Source organism: Aethalodelphis obliquidens, unplaced genomic scaffold, assembly GCF_003676395.1.
Source record: "Aethalodelphis obliquidens isolate GAN/ISIS:26980383/991018 unplaced genomic scaffold, ASM367639v1 scaffold69, whole genome shotgun sequence".
Taxonomy (NCBI): Eukaryota; Metazoa; Chordata; class Mammalia; order Artiodactyla; family Delphinidae; genus Aethalodelphis; species Aethalodelphis obliquidens.
In genome coordinates, this window is record NW_020838013.1 from 3,876,653 (window position 1) to 3,900,387 (window position 23,735).

Sequence of the window (23,735 nt, forward strand, 5' to 3'; positions counted from 1 at the left end):
ATTGCATAGATATACTACATTTTGTTTATCCATTCAACAATTGATGAACACTTGGGTTGTCCACGTTTTGGCTATTATGAATAATGCTACCATAAATATGTGTGTAAAAATTTTTGTGTGGGCATATGTTTTCATTTCTCTTGGGCCTATCCCTAGGAGTGGAATTGCTGGGTCACATGGTAACGATGTTTAACTGTCGGAAGCAATGCTGGACTATTTTCCCAAGTGGCTGCAGCATTTTACGATCCCACGGTCAGTGTGTGAGGGTGCTGATTTCCCCACATCCTGACAACACCTGCCTGTTTTTTTTCCTAGTCTATGTGTCATCCTTTCCTGTTGGAAACTGAAGATTTTAGATAATATATTGTGGCACCTTTGCATTTGCCACCCCCCAAGGGCTTACTATTGTTATTTGCTTGTTTAGTGACTGGGTGGATTATTTTAGTAAAGTCCATCCCCCTTTCCCACAGCCTGGGTTTAAAGCCTCTGTCCTTGGTCCTCAGTCTGCATGCCCACCGCAGTCACCTAGGATGACTGATTTGGGCAGAGCTCTCCTTGACTGACTCTTTCCCTGACCACACCCAGCTGTTAAACTCCACTCATTGCCAGCTGAGTTCTCTATTGTTTTCAACAATGTCCTAGAACATAAATTGTTCCACAAGCTGATCCAATCAAGTTTGGACTCTGAAGGAATAGGGTTTGGATCCCTAAATCTATCTGAGGGGTCTGTCTTTTCCCAGCCCCACGCTTCTATCTACAACAAGGCCTCAAAGGCACAGCTCAGCATCTTAGCTCTTCCTTATCCATTCCTCTGCAACTCTCTTAGCCCAGAAAGCGTTTGTTGTTGGTTGGTTTGTTTGTTTGTTTTCAACATCCTTTCTCGACTAGATGCACAAATACTCTTCCAAACTGTTTATGCCAGCCCCTATCTCTGGGCACTTGAACCCAAGAATTGAAGAAATACGGGCTGTATCTTGTTCCTTTCTTTGTCCCCTTTTTAAAAAGCAATAGGGTTGGGACTCCCCTGGTGGAGCAGTGGTTAAGAATCTGCCTACCAATGCAGGGGACACGGGTTTGAGCCCTGGTTCGGGAATATCCCACATGCCGCAGAGCAACTAAGCCGGTGCGCCACAACTGCTGAGCCTGCGCTCTAGAGCCCACGTGCCACAACTACGGAGCCCGCATGCTGCAACTACTGAAGCCCACATGCCTAGAGCCCGTGCTCTGCAACAAGAGAAGCCACCACAATGAGAAGCCTGCACACCGCAGCAAAGAGTAGCCCCCGCTCGCCTAAGACCCAAAGCAGCCAAAAAAAAGAAGCAATAGGGTCAAGATCTAGATTGAAGAGAGAAGGGAGGGGCTGAACAAAAAGGTTTTCAAAACAATACTGCACATTTTTATCCCACTTCAGGAAGGTACTATTATTATTCCCATTTTATAAATACAGGAAGTGATGCCTAGAGAGATTAAGAAGCTGGAGTTCTTTTTTTTTTTTAATATTTATTTATTTATTTGGCCGCACCAGGTCTTAGTTGCGGCACGTGGGATCTGGTTCCCTGACCAGGGATCAAACCCAGACCCCCCTGCATTGGGAGCGCGGAGCCTTTGCCACTGGACCACCAGGGAAGTCCCGAAGCTGGAGTTCTTAGGACAGAGCATGGGCCTTAGAGACAGAAGCCAAGGCTGGGACTTGAGATTCTGTGTCTGTTGGTGGTGTTCCAACTCACCCTTCCTCTCCCTGACCTGGACAATGCAATGCTTCAATCAGGCTCATCACGTGCTCCCAGAGATCCCTCCTGGTCTGGCTGTACCCACCATGCAGCTCCAAGCCCAGTGCTCTACCACAGGAGAAATCTCTGCCTCCTGGGACAAAGCCTTGGAACCTCTCTTAGCCCTTCCTGCAGTCTGGTGTCAGGTCGTAGCACGGGGGCTCTGGTCAAACGTCAGTTCCATACTTGCCTGGCTGTGTGACCTGGCTGCCCACCCCCACCCCAGCCTCACTTTTCTCATCTGTAAACTGGGAATTCTAACAGTAATTCAGTACGTGTTCACAGAGGGCCTGCTCTGGCAGAAAATGTGCTGGAAGCTGGGAGTGCAAAGGGGAGTAAGACTGTCGCAGTGTCCCTGTGATCTATTATGGCTGTGCATACCTGGCATGCAGGTGGGCATACTGTAGGCAGTCAGGGATGGAAGCTACCCTGTGGTGCAGGATTTGTATGACCTGCTGCCGGCAGCTCAGCAGTCCAGCCTGCCCTGTGGTGGCCTCTCAGGGAGTTTCTCTTTGATTAATGACTGCTTTTGTCCTCAAAGGGTGTGCTGTCAGCTGCTTTCTTGTTTCATCTGGCTGCTGGGGCCCCAGAACAGTTGGCAAAGCAGTTGGTATCTTGGACTATTTTTAGGTGGCGGAGTTAGTGGGGTGTGTGGATGTGGTGGGGCCCAGGAGGAGTCTTGGAGACGGGCAGCTTCATAAACAACAAGTTGGGGAGACGGAGGGGAAGTGTGCCCCCTCTCAGGAATGTGTGGGCAAACTTTCACTTATCCTTCTTGACTGGGGCCAAAGGTGGCCTCCTCTGTGCAGCCTTCCTTGATTTCCTCAATAAAACATGCACTCCAAAGATGCAAATTAAAGGTCCACCCTCTGGGCTTCCCCCAGCTCTTGGTTATAGTTCCAAACAGACCAAGAGATAATGAGCTTTAGGGATCTTATCTGATGCATCTCTGGGTCTCTCTGGCTCTGCACCTCTGAGTGCTGTCCAGCCTTCCCAAGTCATAACAACAAGGTATAGAAGTTAGGAGTCCGGACTTAGGAGTCACATAGCTGAGATCCACTCTTGGGCCCTTTCTAGGAAAATAACCACGACCAAGTCAGGTTCCTAAATCTCTGTTTTCTCATCTGTAAAATGGGTGATTATAGTGCCTGTCTCCCAAGAATTAAAGGGCTTATTTTGTTCAAAGCACAGCACATAGCACCTGGCACAGACTGATAGACGAGATCTCTTGCAAGCCCAGGACCGGAGGGGACTGCAAATCCCCAAAGGTCTCCATCCCCTTTGCGGCATCTCAGGTAGTGTGTGCAAGCTGGCGGGAGAGAGAGAGGAGTTCCTAGACACCTGGGGGGCCCCGAGTCAGCCGGAGGTTGCTCAGCGAGAAAGCAGCCGAGCTTGGTGGGGGAAGACAGGTCTGCTACCGGAGTCAAACGCGGCGGCTTTCCTCTCCTTCCTGCTGACGCACACCCCCTCCTCCGCCTCCTCTAGTATTTTCCTTCTCTCTCCTTCCCGCCCCTGCCTCTCTCCTCTAATTCCGCAGCTTCCCCATCTGGGAGGCGAGTTCTCGGGCAGGAGGTGGAGAGTCCCTGGCCTAAGGTGGGGAAAGGGGCCTCCAGCCCAGTGGGAAGGTCCTAGACCGCGGTGGGGGAGGGGGCGCCAGGGTCTCAAGGAGAACTCGGGAGTCCCCAGAAATGAGGGCGGGGTCAGGGGAGCCCAAACTGGGGGAGGGGTCTCGTAGACTACCTAAGAGTCACAGAGCTGGCGAAGTTGGGCGGGGGAGTTCCTAAAATAGAGTGGTGGGCGGGGCTTCCAAGGCCCGAAGTCGGGGCCACATAAGGGGCGTGGTTTCCTGCGAAAGGGCGGGGCTCCGCCGACTGGGGAAGAGCTTCGCCGCAAGGGGCGGAGTCTTGAGTGGGGCGGGGCTTACATGGGGCGGGGCATAAGAACAGGGGGCGGAGCGTGGCTGTTGGCGCCCGTACCCCTCCCTCGGCTCCGGGTGTCTCCGTGACGAGGCAGCGCGGAGCCGCCGCGGGCCGGGCCCATCCCGCCGCGGCAGCCCCAGGGCCGAGCAGGAGGGAGGCGCAGAGGGAGAGGCGCCGAGCGGAGGCCGGAGCTCGGCCAGGTGAGGCCGCCGGGGCGGAGGGGGCGGGGGCTTCGCCGGGCGGGCCCCAGCGGACGCTGGGGGCGTGTTTGAGTGTCTGGGTGGCAGGGGTACTTGGTCTGAGGGCGGGCGCCTGTGGCTCTTTGCGCGATCGCGCCTGCTGTGGCGGGTCGAGGGTGGACTCTGCGCCCGTCCGGGCACTGCCCGCGGGGCTCGGGTTGTGCTGGACTGTGTGTGTGAGCGCGTGTGTTTGTGTGGAGGGGCCGCCGGGTGTGTATCTGCGTATGTGCTGGGCTGTCATTGTGCCTGCCCCGGGCGCGGGGCGCCGGCCTGCCCCGGCGCAGTCCCTCCTGCGCTGGGATATTTTCCAAACAGGCTTCCTGCGGGGACCAGCTCTGCTGCAGCCCGAGCGGGAGGGGGGAGCGCCGCCCCCACAGGCCTCCAGAGACCCGGGCGGCCCGGGGACTGCAGACTGACACCTGAGGGAGGGAGGGGGGTGCACCGGGGAGGGGTCCAGAGGCCTGCCCGCAGGGCGAGGACAAGATGGGGAGACTGGGGCAGATGGATGGGGAGGTAGAGGTGGCCAGACAGGCGGAGATGGGGAGGAGCGTGGGTAGAGAGATGGCGAAAAGGACAGCGGCGGGGACAGAGAGTCACTGAGAAAACAGACAGACAGACAGAGGCCTAGACCGGCAAAGGGGCAGAAAGATTAAGATGGACAGGTAGATTCCAAAAACCTGACAGAAGTGTTACTCAGAGGTCCTGGGGCTGAGAGCCAAACCCAGGAACTGAGTGAAGGATGAGCAGTAAGGGCCCCCAACTCCTGGGGTGACTTTCTTCCAAGCACATCCCAGACTGAGGTCCTGGCCAAAAAGAAGCTTCTGGCCACCCCAAGTTGGTCCATCCCTCTGCCCCTGCCAAATATTCTGACCCTCTGTGCAGCCCCACCCTCTTGGTTCCATCCCATCCATCTCCCTTCCCTGGTATCCCAGCAACCCTGTCAGTTTAGGGGAGGCAGAAGTGAAGTGGTTGCCATAGCAACAGAGTGGGTGAAAGGTCACTCTGTTGTTAGCCTAGGTGGCCTGCAGCAGGCTGGAGCTGGCATTGAGGGGCTGGGGTGGGAGGCTGCAAAGCTCTTTTTCTCCTCTCCCACTCTGCCCAGAATGGTGTTGGAAGGAAACCCTGAAGTGGGCTCCCCCCGAACCTCAGACCTCCAGCACCCAGAGAACCAGGGCTCTTGTGTCCTCTCTTCTCCCGGTGAAGATGCACAGCCAGGGGAGGAGCCCATCAAGTATGGTGAACTCATCGTTCTGGGGTGAGCCTCCCTGGTTCAGGTGGGGCGGGGCACCAGGCACCCCACAGGACAGCCAGACCAAGGGCCCCGGCTCTCCCCACTTAGGGCCTTCTGCTGTTTGTCCCTCCTCACCTTCCCAGCTGAGAGACAAAGTTGACCAAGACCACCTCAATTCATAATTATTATTTTATCTTCCCATTTTTCATAAATTACTGAGACAACTCTAACTGCCCACCCACGTTTCTGAGCAGAAGAAAGTAACACCAGCTGCCTTTCATAAAGCACCTAGTGTGTGTAGTCTGAGGTGAAGAACTCTGGTTCTCCAGCAAAACTGCTTGGTTCAAATCCTGCCTTGCAAGTTGCTTAACTTCCCTGTGCCTCTGTTTTCCCATTTCCCAATAGGGATGCTAATAATAATACCTCAGAGGGTTGTTGGAAGGAATGAATGAGGTGATTTCTGTAAAGCACGTAGGACAGTGCCTGGCACACACCAAGTGTTCTGGGAGGCAGGCCTGTGCCGAGCCCTTTCATGGACATTATTTCATTTCAATCTTCACAAAGATGCTGTGAGGAAGGAGGTGAGGAAACCGAGGCTCAGAGAGGGGAAGTGACTGGCCCAAGGGCACACAGCTGGTAAGTGGCAGGGCTGGGATTTGGACCCAGGGCTTTTTACTCTAGGTCTAGTGAACTTTTGCTAAGCTACAGCTGACCCTCACGCTACAGATGAGGAAACTGAGGCCAGGAGAGAGGAAGAGACATGAGTTGGTGGCTGAGTAGAGCTCATCCCTTCCTGGTCTTCACCTGACCAGGATCTCTGCACCACCCACCTAGCTCTTGCCCCAGGCAAAAATTCCTCTCCTTCCTCCCCTGTCTGTACCTCCTTTTGGCCTCTCTCTCTACCCTGAAGAAAGTATATGATAAGCTATGTTATCATTGTGATGATTATTTAGAAATAATAATGGCTACTGTTTGTTGACATGTACATGCCATGTACTTTTCTTTTCAGTAATAATAATAATAGCTAACACTTACCAAGGGCTTGCTATATATATGCCAAACTCTGTGCCAAGCATTTTTAAATGCTTTATCTCCTTTAGTTCTCACAATGAACCTGTGAGGTAGATCCTGATAAATTAACCCCATTTTACAGAGGTCATATGGTAAGCGGGAAAGCCAGGATTTAAGCCAGGCCAGTCTGAGCCCCCAGCCTGTGTCCTGAACTGTCCCACCCCCCATATGTGGGAAGAGCTTACAAGGGCAAAAGTGATGCCCCTCTCAGGGGTGCTTGCATTAGAAAAGCAGCTGCTTCGGAATTCCCTGGTGGTCCAGTGGTTAGGACTCCACACTTTCAAAAAAAAAAAAAAAAAAAGCAGCTGCTCGATGTCCCAAAGGAAGAGCTGGCATTGCAGCTGAGGGTGAGGCCACTGATGAGGGAGAGCTCAGACCCAAGGGGACAGGCCCTCTTGACTGCCATTTGTTCTCTGCAGGGCAGTGAAGCCCCACACTGGCTGGACATCAGAGCCACCTGGCGAGCACATTGGAAAATACCCATTGACAGGCCCATCCCAAACCTACAGAATCAGAATCTCCATGTGTGAGGCCGGGGAAGATTCTGATTCAAGTGGTCCTCAGCTGTATTTGCCAGCTATTCATCCTTTTCACTTCCTGCCGCCAAACCTTCCATGGCTCCCCACTGCTTATGGAATAAAGTCCGGAATCCTCAGCCTGGTGTTCAGGGCCCTCCCACCAAGTTCATTTTCCCCTGCTGCACTTTACCACCCAAATCATCACTCTGTGATCTCACCAAACCCTTCCAGCCTCAAGGCCTTTGCTCAGGGTGAGCCCTCCTACAGAAAGTCTTCTGCAGAAAAGGCTGGAGTCAGACAGACCCGAGTTCACATCTAGACTTTTCCCACTGACTAGCCTGGGACCTCAGGCAAGTCATTTTATCTCCCTGAGCCTCAATTTTCCTCATTCGTAAAATGAGAAGAAAGATACTTGCCTGGCAGGACGTTGCACACGTTCCATTAGGTAATTAATAATGCGAAGCACCAAGAACACGGGAGGCTCCGGTACATGGCAGCGATCAAGGTTATGACTCACTCCATCTTTGCCTTCCACAATCATTCCCTCCGGACGAGAGCTGGAAAGGAAGGTAGAAATTTGATGTGTGTGGCGATATGGAGGTAGTGGCATTGTGGGTCTGTTTTTTTTCTTTCATTCTGGTTTCCGGTAGTACTTGTGATATAATTAATGACAGTTTGCTGAAGGTGAATCCTTTGTAGTTCTTCAAGGCCCAGTATGGTGTCCCCTCTCTTAGAAACCTGATCCTGGGGCCAGAATTCCCTTCTCCTGTCTCTGGGCCTGGGGCACACTTGGCTTGTGCCTGGGTCATGGCAGGTGGCACCCAGGTTCCTTGAAAAACTTAGGGCACAGAACTGACTGTGGTGTGTCACTATACCATGCCAGCACCTGGCACCTGGCCAGGCATGGTTCAGGAATCCAGAAAACACTGGTTAATTGGATGCAAGGCCTTTTGAGGATATTCTGACCCCCACCCCACTCCCCGAAGGCACCAATTGGATAGAGTAGGGTCTTCTAGTTGTGGGTGGTTCTAGGGCTTGTTTATTAAGGTAGGATCTGCCCAGAAGTTGGCAGTTCCTCCTAGTCTCTCAGGGGCTCACTTTCTCTCTCTCTCCCTGCAACCCTTTCTTCTTATCCCTCACATCCACAGCTACAATGGGTGTCTGGCAAGTGGGGACAAGGGCCGCCGCCGAAGCCGCCTGGCACTGAACCGCCGGCCACACGCCAATGGAGTGAAGCCGGACGTCATGCACCACATCTCCACACCGCTTGTGTCCAAGGCAAGCAGCTTGTCCTAGCAGTCCTGGGTGCTGGTCTTCCCAGTCCTACCTGCCCACAGCCCCGCTGGAGCAGGGGAGCCCACTGTGTCTTCACTCACTGCCCCAGAGAAATGGTGCTGGTGGGAGATCCCTTGCCATGTGTTACAGTCTGCACAGTGTTTCCTTGACCACCAGACCCCATCCGTTGGATGGAAGTGGTCTGCATCATTTTAGAGGCGGCCAAGGCTCAGAGAGGGGATGTGACAGTCACACAGCAATGACAAAGGAAAGGTCTTTGGCTGCAGAGGGTTTGGGTTAGAATTCGGGCTCTGCTGTTTCCAGCTGTTAGACCTTAGGCCAGTTTCTTCTCCTCTTGGAGCTGCAGTTCCCTCAACTGTAAATCGGGAATGATAACCATGCCTCCTTCGGGTGGCTTTAGGGATCAAACAAGGTAACCTGTGTAAAGTGTCAACTGCACAATACACCCTCTGCAAAGGGTGGAGCCGCCCCTTCCCTAGGAGTGGCCACTGGGCCTTGGGCTCCAGCTTCTGGCTTAGAGGCTAACCCTTCTCCTGGCCAAATGCCCGGGAAAGTGACTTCTCCTTTCTGTCACCAGGCACTGAGCAACCGTGGCCAGCACAGCATCTCATACACACTGTCCCGGAGCCACTCGGTCATAGTCGAGTACACACATGACAGTGACACAGACATGTTCCAGGTATGGTCGGGTGCCTCCACAAGCCTTGGCCACTTTACCACCAGGTCTGGACACTCAGCTCTGCAGGTGTTCCAGGGGGTGGCTCGTGGCCACGGGGCAGGTACTTTGTGTCCTCAGTGCAGTGGATCACTCTTCAGATGAGGAAGCAGGACACCCCAGTGAGGGTTGTTGACTTCCCAGTCACACAGGAAGTCAGTGGCTGGATCAAGATTCAGACCCAAGCCTGGACTCCCACCTGCGGGAGGCATACAGTTTATGAGTTCAGAGTGTGTTGTGAGAGTCGCACTGCCTGGCTTCTGCTCCCAGCTCCATCAGTTAGTAGCTGGATGACTTTGGGCAAGAGTCGCTTAACCTCTCTGGGCCTTGGTTTCCTCATCTATAAAGTGGGGCCCATTATAGTCCCACCCCAGGGCATCGTTGGGAAGATTAACTGAGATATTGCACACGAAATGCTTAACATGATATATAGTAAATATTTACCAAAAATTCACTATTTTCTACTAACATTTGAACATTCCCAGACTATGGGTGTCAGTTACCCTTTCACTGTTCTATCCGCAAATCAGCTAGTTTTTAATTGAGTGGGGTGCTTCCAGGAACTGGGGGGGAGACAGAGAAGGAGAAACATAGACACCAGTGATTGGATGTGGAGACCCCCAGGGAGCTGGGATGGTGCTGTCTCCTCCTTGTTTGGTGACCCTGCACAGAGCAGCTGCTGGGAACCCTGGGATGGGAAGCCCGCAGGACTGACCTGTGCACACAGCATTCCTGTGCCTGCCCTCCCCTCCCTCACAGATTGGCCGCTCCACGGAGAACATGATCGACTTTGTGGTAACAGACACGTCCCCTGGAGGAGGGGCTGCCGAGGGCCCCTCTGCCCAGAGCACCATCTCCCGCTATGCCTGTCGCATCCTCTGTGACCGCCGGCCGCCCTATACCGCCCGCATCTATGCCGCTGGCTTCGACGCCTCCAGCAACATCTTCCTTGGAGTGAGTGAGCCCCCCGGGCAGGGACCAGCACTACATCTGAGAGTGAGCCAAGGGGTAGGCTGGGGAGGGGCAGCATCCTGGGGTGATGGACCAGCCTGCAGTAATCATAACCATGACCTATGCGGGGATTAGCAACCCTACTTAACAAATGAGCAAAGCGAGGCTCAGAGAGGTCAGGTGACGCCCAAGGTCACACAGCACCAATTCTAGTCCTCTCCGGGCCACCTCTGAGCTCGAGGGTAGAGGGGCAGCACTCCTGGCTCGCAGCCTGCTGGGGGCCACTCGGGGATGTGATCTGATCCCACGTGTGGTCCCAGGAGCGGGCAGCCAAATGGCGGACCCCTGACGGCCTGATGGACGGCTTAACCACCAACGGGGTCCTGGTGATGCACCCAGCAGGCGGCTTCTCTGAGGACTCGGCCCCGGGTGTCTGGCGGGAGATCTCGGTCTGTGGGAATGTATATACTCTGAGGGACAGCCGCTCGGCACAGCAGCGGGGGAAGCTGGTAGGTGGCCTGTCCACCCTCCTCCCCACCCCCTCATCCTTCCTGGGTCCTCCCAATCTCCCCTTCCCCCTTCCCAAGCCAGGACAGATGATCTCCAGTCCTGCTGCACAAGGGATCCCCAACAGGGTCCATCTGGGGGCACGTGCCACTTGCACCACAGAGAGGAACAGACCAGCATCTCCAAGTGTAGCCCACATACTGCCGGAGGTCCCTGGGGTGATGTGAAGTGGCACCCACACAAACACACCGTGCAGTACCAAGTGGCTTTGAGGATGCCAGCAGCTGAAAAATTCACACCCTCCTATGAGGGTGACACTTGGCCTGTGTGTGAGCAGTTTGTAGCCTGAAATGTTGGCAGTTTGTAACATGTCTGTCACGTTCACACGGGTTTAGCTTTATTCTCTCCCAGCAGGAAAGGGCCTTGGAGTAGTTCTGACACAGGTGACAGTGAACGCTCCATGTGGTACAGACCAGAGAACTAATGCTAGGGGCTGGGAGAGTCCTAGAGAGACATAGGGGCTTTGCCCAACGTCATGTGGCGAAGATCCTCAAATGGGCCACGCAGAGCTTTTCCTAGGTAGGAGCACCTCGGGCAAGGAGATGCCAAACCTCGAGAAAAAGCATGGCTTATCTTTCCAGAGCATCAATTCTATTGGGAGATCTGGGGAAACATTACTTTTTAAAATTATGCTTTTGAACGTTTCACTAGGACACACTTATTGAGCACCTACTATGTTCTGGGCACCGTTCCAAGTGTTTACATTGATTCATGAAAACCACTTGCTATACAGGGAAGTAAAATCCATCTTGAGGATAAGGAAATTAAGACACAGAGAGGATAAGTTACTTGACCAGGGACACAGAGTTAGTCAGTGCTGAGGCCAGCATTCACACCCCGACGATCTAGTGCCAGAGTCCTTGCTTTTAACCTCAACCCTTAGGACCCCTGCTTTGGGCTAAGTCCCCAGCGTTTTGGACAGAGGAGTTTCTGGCCTCTGCCATTAGGGGAGAGCCTGGGAAAATGTTTTAGAAAACTCCCATTTTGGTCCAGGCCTTCTGATTTGACAGATGAGGTGACCAAGGCCCACGTTCCACTGAGTGTAAGGAATGGTGCCTGCCTGGGTGTTTTTTGTTGTTGCTGTTTTTTCAGACAGTGTCTGCCTGGGACCACTTGCCTCCCCTCCCACGTGGCTTCTCAGTCTTTTCTGCTGCTCTGCCCCCACCCTCCCCCCTCCTCTGCCCCAGTTCAACCCCCTCCTCTGCCCCAGCCAGCCCCACGGGTCCAGAGTGCTCTCTCTAGGGAGGTTCAGTGGGATGGATGGGTGGCTTGACTGGGGTCACGGCGGCCCAGTGGCAGGGGGTTCAGGAGCCTCTTGGGCAATAAGGCTCTTCTGCTGCCCTTGCAGGTGGAAAACGAGTCCAACGTGCTGCAGGACGGCTCCCTCATTGACCTGTGTGGAGCTACGCTGCTGTGGCGCACGCCGGCGGGGCTGCTGCGGGCGCCCACGCTGAAGCAGCTGGAGGCCCAGAGGCAGGAGGCGAATGCAGCACGGCCCCAGTGTCCCGTGGGCCTCAGCACCCTCGCCTTCCCCAGCCCGGCCCGTGGCCGCACGGCACCTGACAAGCAGCAGCCCTGGGTCTACGTCCGCTGTGGCCACGTCCACGGCTACCACGGCTGGGGCTGCCGACGCGAGCGGGGCCCCCAGGAGCGCGAGTGTCCTCTCTGCCGCCTCGTGGGGCCCTACGTGCCCCTGTGGCTCGGCCAGGAGGCCGGCCTCTGCCTGGACCCCGGGCCGCCCAGCCACGCCTTCGCACCTTGTGGCCACGTCTGCTCTGAGAAGACTGCCCGCTACTGGGCTCAGACGCCACTGCCCCATGGCACCCACGCTTTCCACGCTGCTTGTCCCTTTTGCGGGACCTGGCTCACCGGCGAGCATGGCTGTGTCCGCCTCATTTTCCAGGGGCCGCTGGACTAGGCTCCCTGGGGGCCCCCTGCTGCTGCGCCCACCTGCCCACCCAGGTCCCCCACCTCCTGCAGCCCAGAGGGAGCTCTGCATGTGGGACTCTACCTGCTGGCACATCGCCACACCAGATGGACGGGTTGGATGGATGGTGCCCTTCCCCTCTTAACTCTGGCTCTAAAGGGGGGTCTCTGGGACCCCTACCTTGGTCAGAATGATGGGGCCCTCAGCACCAGCTCTGTCCCGGGCTGATGGAGGGAGGCTCACCCCTACGCCCTGGCCCTTCCTGGGGCATCCCACATCATGCCACCTACACTGTGCCCCTGGAGGAATGAAGGGGCCATGGGCCCCTGACCCCCAGCTTAGGCTGGCTGTGCCCTGAGCCTGCCGACCCAGTTCCAGATAATCACCCTGCTGCTGCCCTGGGTTCCTCTATAAACCTTGCTGCTCAGCTGCCCTCACAAATCCCTCGTGTCCTGCATGTGTGCAACGCCTCCAGCCCCTAAGGGAGTGCCGGGTGGGCAGCAGGCTGGGACCGACATCTGCGGATACCTACTGTGGGCAGGACTCCTTGCCAAGTGGGATCTGGGGACACAGAGACAGAGACAGTCAGACCTGGTTCCCTGCCTGGTAGAGTTCACAGCCTAGTGGATGACAGACCAATTACTGAAGGACAGCATGGCTTCCTGTGTGCTGGGATCAGAGAATCACCAGGAGCTGTGAAGCTGGTCTCACTGGAGGGTAGAAAAGTGAGGAGTGAGAGAGGCTTCGCTGAGGAGGCGCATAAGGGCTCCGCCTCGTTGGACTGCTGGGAATCCCCACAGGAAGGATCCACAGGAAGTGGTGGGGGGGTACTTAAGGCAGAAGGGAGGCCGAGCACAGGCTCAGGTGTAAGTATGCAGGGAACTGAGTGAGAGGTTCAGAGTGGCTGGAGCATGCGCTTCAGAGGGCAGAAAGGTGGCTGGAACGAGATGCTGGCGCCATGCTGACAGGGAAGATGCTGGGTGAAAGTTCCGATTCTCATTTCTGGACAGTCAGGAGTTGAGCAGGGGCGGGGGGGCGGGGAGAGGACTCGTGGTTCCAGAGTGTTGGCTGTGACACAAGGGCTACCATCACCGAATGCCCACCGTGTGCCCTGCACTGTGCTAATGGTAATAATAACTATGTTCACTGAGCACTCACCAGGCACCAGGCTCTGCTTCTCAGAGGTTTTATTATTTAATCCTCCCAGTAACCCAGGGAGGGAGGTGTTACCATTTCTGTTTACAGGGAGATTAAAACACATGCTCCAAGTCACACAGCTGGAAAGTGGCCAAGTCAGATTCGAATCCGCAGCTGACTGCCTAGCCTCAGAGCCTGCCCTCTCCCCATCACACTGGGCTGCTTTCCTTGGACAGGGATGGAGGGGTCTGGAGGGCAACCCAGGTAAGGGGAACAGCATGGGCAAAGGTGTGGCAGGGAAAATGCTTGATGACCAATGAGGTGGGTGTGGAGGAGGCAGAAAAGAGGAATGAAGGCTGGGAATGTTGGGCTGGGGTCTGGTGGGCCTTGGTTGCCATAGAGGCCAAGTCTGAACTGGATCCCTATTCATCTTGGCTAAGTGTCGCCTCTTCCTGAGAGCCAAGGCAAGCTCGGGGTGCTGCTGGGATTGCCCCAGAGCTTTCCTGGGGCAAGCAAGTTGGAAAGACAGGTAGATGGAGGTTCTGGAAATATAAAAATCTGAAGAAGAGGCTCTGAGTACCAGCCTGACCTGGGCATCATCCCCAGTGGAAGACAGAGCCTTAGGGAGTACAGATTCCAAGGGGAGGGACCTGCCCTAATCCACACGGTGGGCTGGAGCCACAGAGACCAGACCGGGGACTGTTGAGAGGAGAGAGGGCACTTGCTGGTGGTGAGAGGAGGTGATCAGACTCTTGCTACTAGAGCATCACACTGTCACAGAGGGGGAGACCAGATGGGGATGCTGGGGTGGACTTGGGAGCATTGCAACTACACACACACACAGCCAGAGCAGTAAGAATCCAACTCTTTCCAGTTCCTCTCTTCTCACTCTTTTGAGAACCAAACAGGGGAACACTCCCATGCCATTTCTATCAGGGAACCTCAGACTCTCTAGGAGGAGAGGCAAGCAAAAGGCACACGTGCCACACGAGGGAGAACTCAGAGGTGTTGGTGGAGGGGGTCAGACAGCCCTGGTCTTGGTTCAGCTCTACCCCTTTCCAACTCTTGGAGCCTCAGTCTCCTTAGCTGTTAAATGGAATAACAGTCCCTATGTTGCCAGGTGGTTGTGAATGTATGGAGGACACCTGTAACATAGTATGTACTTAATATTACTTCCTCACCTTCTTCATTCCCATGGGCAAGAGCCAAGGTTGGGGATGGTCATGACTCCAGGGATTAGACTGCTGCATGTGACACTGTGTGTGTGTGTGTGTGTGTGTGTGTGTGTGTGTGTGTGTGTGTGTGTGTGTGTGTGTTGGGACAGGTGGAGGGGACAATGTGGTGGAAGGCTAGACCCCAGTTCAGGGACACCTGAGGACTTCCTGGGTGGCCTTAGGGAAGTCAATGAATCCATCAGCCTCCATTTCCCCATATGTGCAACAGGTAAAATGATATCCTATCTCAGGGTTTCTGCAAGAATTAAATGGGATCCTCCATGTCAAGCTGCTAGCACAGACCCTCAGGAAGTGCTCATATTAGCTGTGAAGATAAAAATGCAGCTCGGTTGGGGGTTTCCCAGGAGTACTGGGATCTTTCCTTGGCCTGAGCTGCCCACTGGTGTCCATGGAAGGCACTTCCTTCTTTATCTGTGTACATTTCAACCTCTCCCAAGTCAAGGAAGACTTTACACGCATGTTAAAGACAATGAAAATCGAGGCACAGGGAAGAAAAGTGATTTTCTAAGGACACAGACCAATTTATTGAGCTCCTCCCTACAATGAAAATCACCATCAGAGTCAACAGTTCACACCACTGTGCCAAGCAGGGCCTTGGGCACTTTTTGTGAATGAGAAACTGGTGCCACTCGTGGGTAGCTGCTGCTCTGGGCTGAGACACAGGTGTGGCCAAGGCTGGCAAGAAGGGTATCCCCTCTCTTCCACCCCTCTCTGCACAACACTAGGGGGCAGCACTACCCTGTCAACACTTCACTCAAGCCTACAACATCCCTCCGAGTAAAGACGATTTTTAGCCTGGTTCTCTGGCTGAGGAAGCCAAGACTCAGAGAGGTAAAGTGTCCCACTCAAGGACACACAGCCAGTAGGCAGGGGAGGCCTGACTGGACCGTAGATGGCCTGGCTCTGCCCCACCTCTGACTTGGGACCCTCACCATGTTCCCCACGTCGCCCAGGCTGGGCGCTTGGCCCTTCCACATGCCATTCCCCGCCCAGGCCATCCTCCTGTGAGTCTCTCCAGACATCCAAGGCTCGGCTCTGCCCTGGGCAGCCTTTTGGGGTCACAGGCGGCTTTCTCATCCGTCAGGCACCCGGCAAGCACCAGGGAACTGCCAGGCCCCTCGCCCCTTTGTGCTGAGGAAACTGAGGCTCGAAGATACTCCGCTGCAGCCCCCATCAGGCCCACGGTAAGTCGGTAGCGGTGCAGGGAAGTACTTGGGGGCGTTTCTCCGCGCCCCCCACACGGTAGGACCATGTCAGCCCTGGCAGGAGCCCGCTCACCTGTAGCCTCGATTCCCTGCGCGAAGGGTTTTGCAGTCTCTGAAGAGTCTCCGCCCCCTGGCCCTCGACTCCACCGAGGAAGGACCACATCACTCCCACGGTGCAGGTTCCCCCATACAAAACTGAGCTTGGGGGACTGGGAGAAACCCCAAAGGAGAGCGGAGGTCAGGACTGTGGGGGGGTAATCCCTGGTGCTCTGTCCGCGACAGCTACGCCGCCCCGCCTGGACTCGGGGTCCCTTGCCAGCCCCGTCTGCCGGAACTAGGCCACCACCGGCCAGGCCACTGAGGTTCCTGACCCCCGCGCGGGCGCCACCTGCCGACAAAAGGCCAAGGCCACAGGGGCCGTTCTGCTTACGACGCCGTGGTGCCTGGGGCGGGGAGCCGGCATGCCGGCGAAGCTCGCCTCGGCGCGCCTATTGGCTGAAGGCGATGCCCGTCCGGACCCCGAGGCCCGGCAATTGGCTGGTGGGGGCGGAGTTCGCGGAGCCCCAATGAATGGGGGGGAGCCGGAAGCAGGAAGTGAGTTTGCGATCGGAGCAGCTGCTGCAGGTGAGGTGAGGCGCGGCGCCCCGGGATTCAGGGTCACAATGTGTCATCCTCGGGGGACAGGGCGAGTCTGGGCCGAGCGCAAGATCATTCTCTTTCTGCCCCCCATCCCGTACCCCTGCCAAATTCATCGCGGCCCCGAGGCCAAGGAATGCTCCAGGCAGCAAAGGGTTAACACTCCTTTTACAGCCCAGGGGATTGTGCTATTGGGGAGCAGCATCGGGAGGGGCGGGGGAGGTTGGAAACTCATTCCTAGTAAGAGAGGGCTTTGTGGAGTATACTCTGGGTTGGGAGACACCCGGATCCCAACCGGGCAGTGAGACCTTCGGTAAGTTGCTTGGCCTCAATCTCCCTAACTGTAAAATGAGTTTTCTCCCAACTCTGAATTTCTGTAGCTAGGGTAGCTCCCCTGGCTCAGTACAGGGAGAGGACAGGAGAACGGAGGACCGAAGAAAAGGCAGAGGGGTGAGGGTGGGACAGATCCTGGGATCAGTGAGAGAGGAAGAGTTCAGGGAAAATCATTTACTGCTGTAGGTACATTCCATTCGATAGGGGTGACCTTGTGACCTCGTGACCTCATCTAATTTGCATACCCACCTGGTGAGGCTGGGGTTACTATCAATCTCATCTTACAGAGGCTGTAATGGAGGGGCAGAAAAGTAAAACAATTGACTTGATATTAGGAGTCTGGGGCTGAGCCAGGATTGGAACCTGGGTCTTCCAACTGGGACTTTGTCCTTATGAGCACAGTGGTGGGCAGAATTGAAGAACCTGCAGGATGATTCTGAAGGAGGAGGCTAGGAGGTCAGAGAAGGAGGAGGGGAGGAATGAGGCCTGGGGCTGGGAGTCCAGAGATGCGGATCTCTGCTTCTGACCTCTCCCTTGTGTTATTAGGCAAAGCTCTAGCCTCTCTGGACATGTTTCCCCAACTGTAATACTAGGTAGTTGGATTCAGTCTTTAAGTTTGAGAGGCCATGGGTCAAACATTGCCTACCAGAATATTTTGTAATCTCCTTGGGTGAGTCACCTAACCGTCACTGAGCCTCAGTTAGCATATCTGGTGCATGGGTACAGTGGTATTCCCTTCCTCATGGACTTTGGAGAGGATTAAATCAGACTGTGAGAGTGCAGAGTCAGGTGTGCAGTTGGCGTGCGATAAATGATGGCTGTGATCATGGTGATGGTTCTCAGCAGGGCCCATGGCGGACACCCAGTACATCCTCCCCAATGACATCGGCGTGTCTAGCCTGGACTGCCGCGAGGCCTTCCGCTTGCTGTTACCCACAGAGCGCCTCTATGCCCACCACCTGTCACGGGCTGCCTGGTATGGAGGCCTGGCCGTGCTGCTGCAGACCTCCCCTGAGGCCCCCTACATCTATGCCTTGCTCAGCCGCCTCTTCCGTGCGCAGGACCCCGACCAGCTGCGCCAGCATGCCCTGGCTGAGGGCCTTACCGAAGAGGAATATCAGGTCAGTTCTCTCAGGCCAACCTGCATTTCCTGAGTGGCTTCTGGGTGTGAGGGGCCAGGAAGCAGGGGTACAAAGGACTTTCTGTCTCTTTGCATTAGACGAAAGGTTTCAAACACAGGGACATCCCCTCCTGGAGCTTCAGTCTTCTCATCTGCAAGATATGCGTGAGGATAGTCTGTACGTCTTAGGGTTGTAGCAACCTGATGCCAAGATAAGTGGTGGCTGCTGTGATTATAACAAGGGCTGTGGAGTAAAGGAAACAGCTGTGGAGGTTCGGAGGCGGTAGAGGAATGAGTCCAGTGTAGGAATCAGGAGGTCTGTGTTCTGACCATATCTTCCTCTACCGTGTTGTGTGTCCCTGGGCAGAATGTTCTGCCTGTCCCCTTGTTTTTGTCTGTCTGTGGGTCTGTTGGCCAAGGAATACATTAATGCATTCTTAATGCATTACAGAAATGCAGAAAGACACAAAACAAAACAAAAAGATCATTTGTTCTCAGTGTCCTCCCCAGAGGTAACCACTGAAGATGGTGGGATATATAACCTTTTCAGTCCTCTGCCTGTATTGCATACCTGTACATGTACATATGCACATGTATTAGTTCCTTATTTTCTCTTTTACATATGAGATCACATTCTATGTATTCTATGAGTTCTGCTTTTTTCACTGAACACCATGTCTTGGAGAACTTACATGGGGTACGTATAAATCCACCTCATTCTTTTTTATTGGCTGTGAAGCATTCCACAGCAATGTACACTATAATCAATTTAATCTTTTCTTTATTGATGGACATTTAGGTTTTTCTCTACTCTTCTTACAAACAATACCACGATGAGCATACTTATGCACATGTGTGAGTAGGATCTATTTGTAGAAGTAGAATTGCTGGGTCAAAGGCTCTGTACATTGGCAATTGATTGGTGCTGTTAAATCATCATCTGAAAAAGCTTCACCAAGAATGTATGAGGATATGGTCTGTCTTTCTATATGTAAAATAAAGGGATTGGATTGCTTATCTCTGCGCTGAGGCCCAGGCTGTTTCTTCTACGTTTTTTTAAACTGTAAGTAATCACATCCCGTCTCTAGGCCTTGATTTACTCATTAAAAGAGCTAATAGCTGGGGAAGTACTTATTAATGGAAAAGTGCTACCCAAGTATTCATTATTTTCAGTGGGATTCTTTTGTTTGTAAGTAACAGAAACCCACCTCAAATTGGCTTAAATGAAGAAAAAAAAAAACCCTTGACTCCCAGTCTGGTCTGGCATGTAAGGAAGCTGAAGAAATTGAAAAATCAACAACTCTTCTTAGATCCTTAAGAGAAGTGAGGTCACAGGGCAAACTGCTGCCCCCAAAATTGGAGAGACAGACAGGCAGGTACAGAGAATCACAACTTACCAGAGCAAAAATTCACGAGCAGAAACCTCCACAGAACCAGTGCTGGGGTAGGAAAACCTGAACTGTAACTGACGAATTGCTGGAGGCTCAATGTGGACAATTCTAAGAGTTAAAAACTCCAAGGGGACCCAGTCATAAGGGGGGCCCACAGTTTGGGGGATTTTACATCCAGGAGCTTGACCTGGTTCTCATAATGAATTTCAGAGAAAATGTCCCTCATGCTCCTCACAGGAGGAGAGGAAAAGGAACCATTTTTGAAATATGCTAGAACATTCTGTTCTTCCTAACACAGTCTGCCCTCAGGAAAAACTGTTTAACCAGAACCAAACCTGCTAGGGTTTTATCAGAGCCTAACTGATCTGGAAGAAGGGAAATACCCAGCTCCATAGCTCTGACCATCTGTCCCACCTAAGAGGAGTGGTGGGAACATGGGACTGAGAAGCACATGTGAAGTTCATAGTCCAGCAGCAAAGGCACACTAAAGGACTGAGACCTAATCATGGGATTCTAGAATGCTTCCCCTGCCCCCACACCTTACCATCACCTTAATAAAGGCCTATTTATGACAGTTCCTTTTACCTAGCACATCATGTCTGGCTATCAAGAAAAAAATTCCAAAACATTCTTAAAGGCAAAAAACACAGCTTGAAGAGACAGAGCAAGTATCAGAACCAGACTCAGATATGGCAGGGATGTTGGACTTATCAGACCAGGAATTAAAACAACTATGACTAATATTCTAAGGGTGCTAATGGATAAAGTAAACAGCATGCAAGAACAGATGGGCAGTTTGGGATTAACATATATACACTACTATATATAAAATAGGTAAACAACAAGGACCTATTGTATAGCACAGGGAACTATACTCAGTATCTTGTAATAACCTATAATAGAAAAGAATCTGAACAAGAATACATATATAGGGCTTCCCTGGTGGCGCAGTGGTTGAGAGTCCACCTGCTGATGCAGGGGACACGGTTCGTGCCCCGGTCTGGGAAGATCCCACATGCCGTGGAGCGGCTGGGCCCGTGAGCCATGGCTGCGGAGCCTGCACGTCCGGAGCCTGTGCTGCGCAATGGGAGAGGCCACAGCAGTGAGAGGCCCACATACCGCAAAAAAACCCCCCAAAAAATCCATATATAGATATATACATATATATATCTGAATCATTTTGCTGTATACTTGAAACTAACACAATATTGTAAATTAACTATACTTCAATTAAAAAAAAAGAACAGATGGGCAATGTAGGCAGAGAGATGGAAATTCCAACAAAGATCCAAAAAGTGCTAGAGATCAAAAAAACACTAATAGAAGTGAAGGACACATTTGGTGGGCTTATTAGTAGACTTGACATAGCAGAGGAAAGAATCTCTGAGCTTGAGGGTATCTCAATAAAAACCTCCGAAACTGAAAAGCAAAGAAAAAAGACTGAAGAAAACAGAATAAGATATCTAAGAACTGGGACAACTATAAGCAGTGTAACATATATATAGTGGTAAAACCAGAAGAAGAAAGAAAGAAACAGAAGAAATATCTGAAATAATAATGACTGAGAATTTCCCCAAATTGATGTCAGATACCAAACCACAGATCCAGGAAGTTCAGAGAACACCAAGTAGGATAGTAAGTGCAAAACAAAAAAGAAAAACAAACAAAACCTACATGTAGGCATATCATGTTTAAACTACAGAAAATCAAAGAGAAAGAAAAAGTCCTGAAAGAACCCAGAAGGAAAAATTATCTACAGAGGAACAAAGAGAAGAATTACATCTGACCTTTCAGAAATCATGCAAGCAAGAAGAGTGGGCTGAAATATTTACAGTGTTGAGATAAAAAGCCACCAACCTAGAATTCTGTACCCTGTGAAATTATCCTTCAAAAGTAAAGTGGAAATAAAGACTTTCTCAGACAAACAAAAATTGAGGGAATGTGTTGCCAATAGATCTGCTTTGCAGGAAATGATAAAAGTTCTTTAGAGAGAAGGAAAATGATATAGGTCAGAAACTCAGATGTACAGTAAAAAAAGGAAAGGCACTGGAGAAGGAATAAGTGAAGGTAAAATAAAACCTTTTATTTTTCTTATTCTTAATTGATCTCAGAGATAACAGTTTGTCCAAAATAATAATAGCAGCAATATATCCAACTATGTGTGCTTATGTGTACATGTATGTATATGCTTATGTAGAAGTGAAATGAATGACAGAAGTGATATGAGGGAAAGGAGGCAAGAATTAGGATCCTTTTGTTATTATAAGGTACTCAAACTGCCCATGAAGTGGACTTGAATTAGTTGTAAATGTATATTGCAAACTCAACCACTGAAAAAACTAGAAAAAGAAGTACAACTGATATGCTAAGAAAGGAGAGAAAATGGAATCATATAAAACGCTCAGTTAAAACCACAGAAGGCAGAAAAAGAATGGAAGACAGGTGCCAGCATGGTTGGGTTCTGGTGAAAGCCCTCTTCTGGGTTGCAGACTGCTGACTTCTCACTGTGATTTCACATGATGGATCATTTGAGCTGGCTCTCTGGGATCTCTTTTGTAGGGGCACTAATCTCAATGAGGAGGGCTATTCCCTCATGATCTAATCTCCTCCCAAAGGCCCCATCTCCTAATACCATGGCCTTGGAGGTTAGGTTTCAACATACTGATTTTGGAGGGACACAAACATTCAGATCATAGCAATCGATAAACCTCTAGCCAGGTTAACTAAGAAAAGAAGTGAGAGGTCGCAAACTGCTGATATCAGAAATGAAAGAAGGGACATCACTACAGATCCATGGGCATTCAAATGATAATCAAGGAATACTATGAAAAATTTTATGCCCCCAAATTTGATAACCTATATGAAATGGACCAATTCCTTGAAAGACATAATCTGCCAAAACTCACACAAGAAGAAATAGATAATCTACATAGGCCTATATCTATTAAAGAAATAGAATCAATAATTAATAAACAACCTTCTAAAACAGAAAACATCAAGCCAATATAGGTTCACTACTAAACATTTAAGTTAGTAGTACTAACTTAATTGGTACTAAACATACCAATTCTCTACAATCTCTTTCAGAAGAGAAAAGCAGAGGGAATAATTTCTAACTCATTCTGTGAGGCCAGTATTACCCTAAAACCAAAATCAGACAAAAATTACAATGAAAGAAAAGAAAACTACAGACCAATATGTCTCATGAGCATAGATGCAAAAATCCTCAATAAAATGTTAGTAAATTGAATCCAAGAACATATAAAAAGAATCATGTACCATGACCAAGTAGGATTTATCCTGCCAATCTGGTTCAACATTCAGAAATCAATAAATGTAAATCATCACATCAATAGGCTAGAGAAGAAAAATCACACGATCATATCAATAGATGCAGAAGGAGCATTTGGCAAAATCCAACACCCATTCATGATAAAAACTGTCAGAAAACCAGAAATCTTACAGCTAACATCATATTTAGTGGTGAAAAACTTTCCCACTAACATCAGGAATAAGGCAAGGATGTCCCCTCTCACCACTACTTTTTAACATTGTACTGGAAGTCCTAGCTAATGCAATAAGACAAGAAAAAGAAATAACAGGTACACAGATTGTGAAGGAAGACATAATACTGTCTTTGTTCACAGATGACATGATTGTCTATGTAGAAAATCTGAAAGAATCAACCCAAAACTCTTAGAACTCATAAGTGATTATAGCAAGTTTGTAGGATGCAAAGTTAATACACAAAAGCCAATTGCTTTCCTATATTCCAGCAATGAACAAGTAGAATTTGAAATTTAAAACAGAATTCCATTTACAATAGCACTCAAAAATGTTGAAATACTTAGTCGTAAATCCAACAAAATGTGTGCAAGACTTATATGAGGAAAACTACAAAACTCTGATGAAAAATATCAAAGAAGAACTAAATAAATGGAGAGAAATTCCATGTTTGTGCATAGAAAGATTCAATATTGTCAAGATGTCACTCCTTCCCAACTTGATCTATAAATTCAATGCAATCCCAGTCAAAATCCCAGCAAGTTGTTTTGTGGATACCGGCAAACTGATTCTAAAGTTAATAGGGTGAGGCAAAAGACTCAGAATAGCCAACACAATAATGAAGCAGAAGAACAAAGTTGGAGGACTGATAGTACTCTAGTTCAAGACTTACTATAAAGTTACAGTAATCAAGACAGTGTTCTGGGGCTTCCCTGGTGGCGCAGTGGTTAAGAATCCGCCTGCTGATGCAGGGGACACAGGTTCAAGCCCTGGTCCCGGAAGATCCCACATGCCGTGGAGCAACTAAGCCCATGCACCACAACTTCTGAGCCTGTACTCTAGAGCCTGTGGGCCACAACTACTGAGCCCACGTGCCACAACTCCTGAAGCCCACATGCCTAGAGCCTGTGCTCCGCAACAAGAGAAGCCACTGCGGTGAGAAGCCCACGCACCACAATGAAAAGTAGCCC

General features: G+C 51.4%; 2 protein-coding genes across 9 annotated transcripts in view; both read left to right on the forward strand.

Annotated features, from left to right (window-relative positions):
• Nucleotides 1–3,689: 3,689 nt before the first annotated feature.
• Nucleotides 3,690–12,644, forward strand: PELI3 (pellino E3 ubiquitin protein ligase family member 3). Of its 4 annotated transcripts, XM_027090777.1 has the most exons (8): nt 3,699–3,888; nt 5,030–5,182; nt 5,723–5,794; nt 7,896–8,025; nt 8,621–8,722; nt 9,518–9,712; nt 10,030–10,218; nt 11,625–12,644. In XM_027090777.1, exons 2-8 carry the CDS (start codon nt 5,031–5,033, stop codon nt 12,192–12,194), a joined length of 1,410 nt encoding a protein of 469 aa, XP_026946578.1. In that variant the 5' UTR covers nt 3,699–3,888; nt 5,030; the 3' UTR covers nt 12,195–12,644. The 4 variants fall into 4 exon arrangements, with proteins under 4 accessions (XP_026946580.1, XP_026946578.1, XP_026946579.1 ...); XM_027090779.1 differs by lacking the exon at nt 10,030–10,218 and having other exon boundaries at nt 3,690–3,888; XM_027090778.1 differs by lacking the exon at nt 5,723–5,794 and having other exon boundaries at nt 3,700–3,888.
• A 3,674-nt stretch (nt 12,645–16,318) lies between these two features.
• Nucleotides 16,319–23,735, forward strand: part of DPP3 (dipeptidyl peptidase 3) — a 34,456-nt gene continuing 27,039 nt past the window's right edge. For 2 of the 5 annotated variants that reach the window (XM_027090751.1, XM_027090752.1), the window contains exon 1: nt 17,593–17,870. In XM_027090751.1, coding sequence (XP_026946552.1) covers nt 17,601–17,870 — 270 coding nt within the window. In that variant the 5' untranslated portion in view covers nt 17,593–17,600. Of the gene's footprint in view, nt 16,405–17,592; nt 17,871–23,735 lie in introns of those variants that run through there. The other 3 variants (XM_027090749.1, XM_027090748.1, XM_027090753.1) reach the window with 3 other exon arrangements.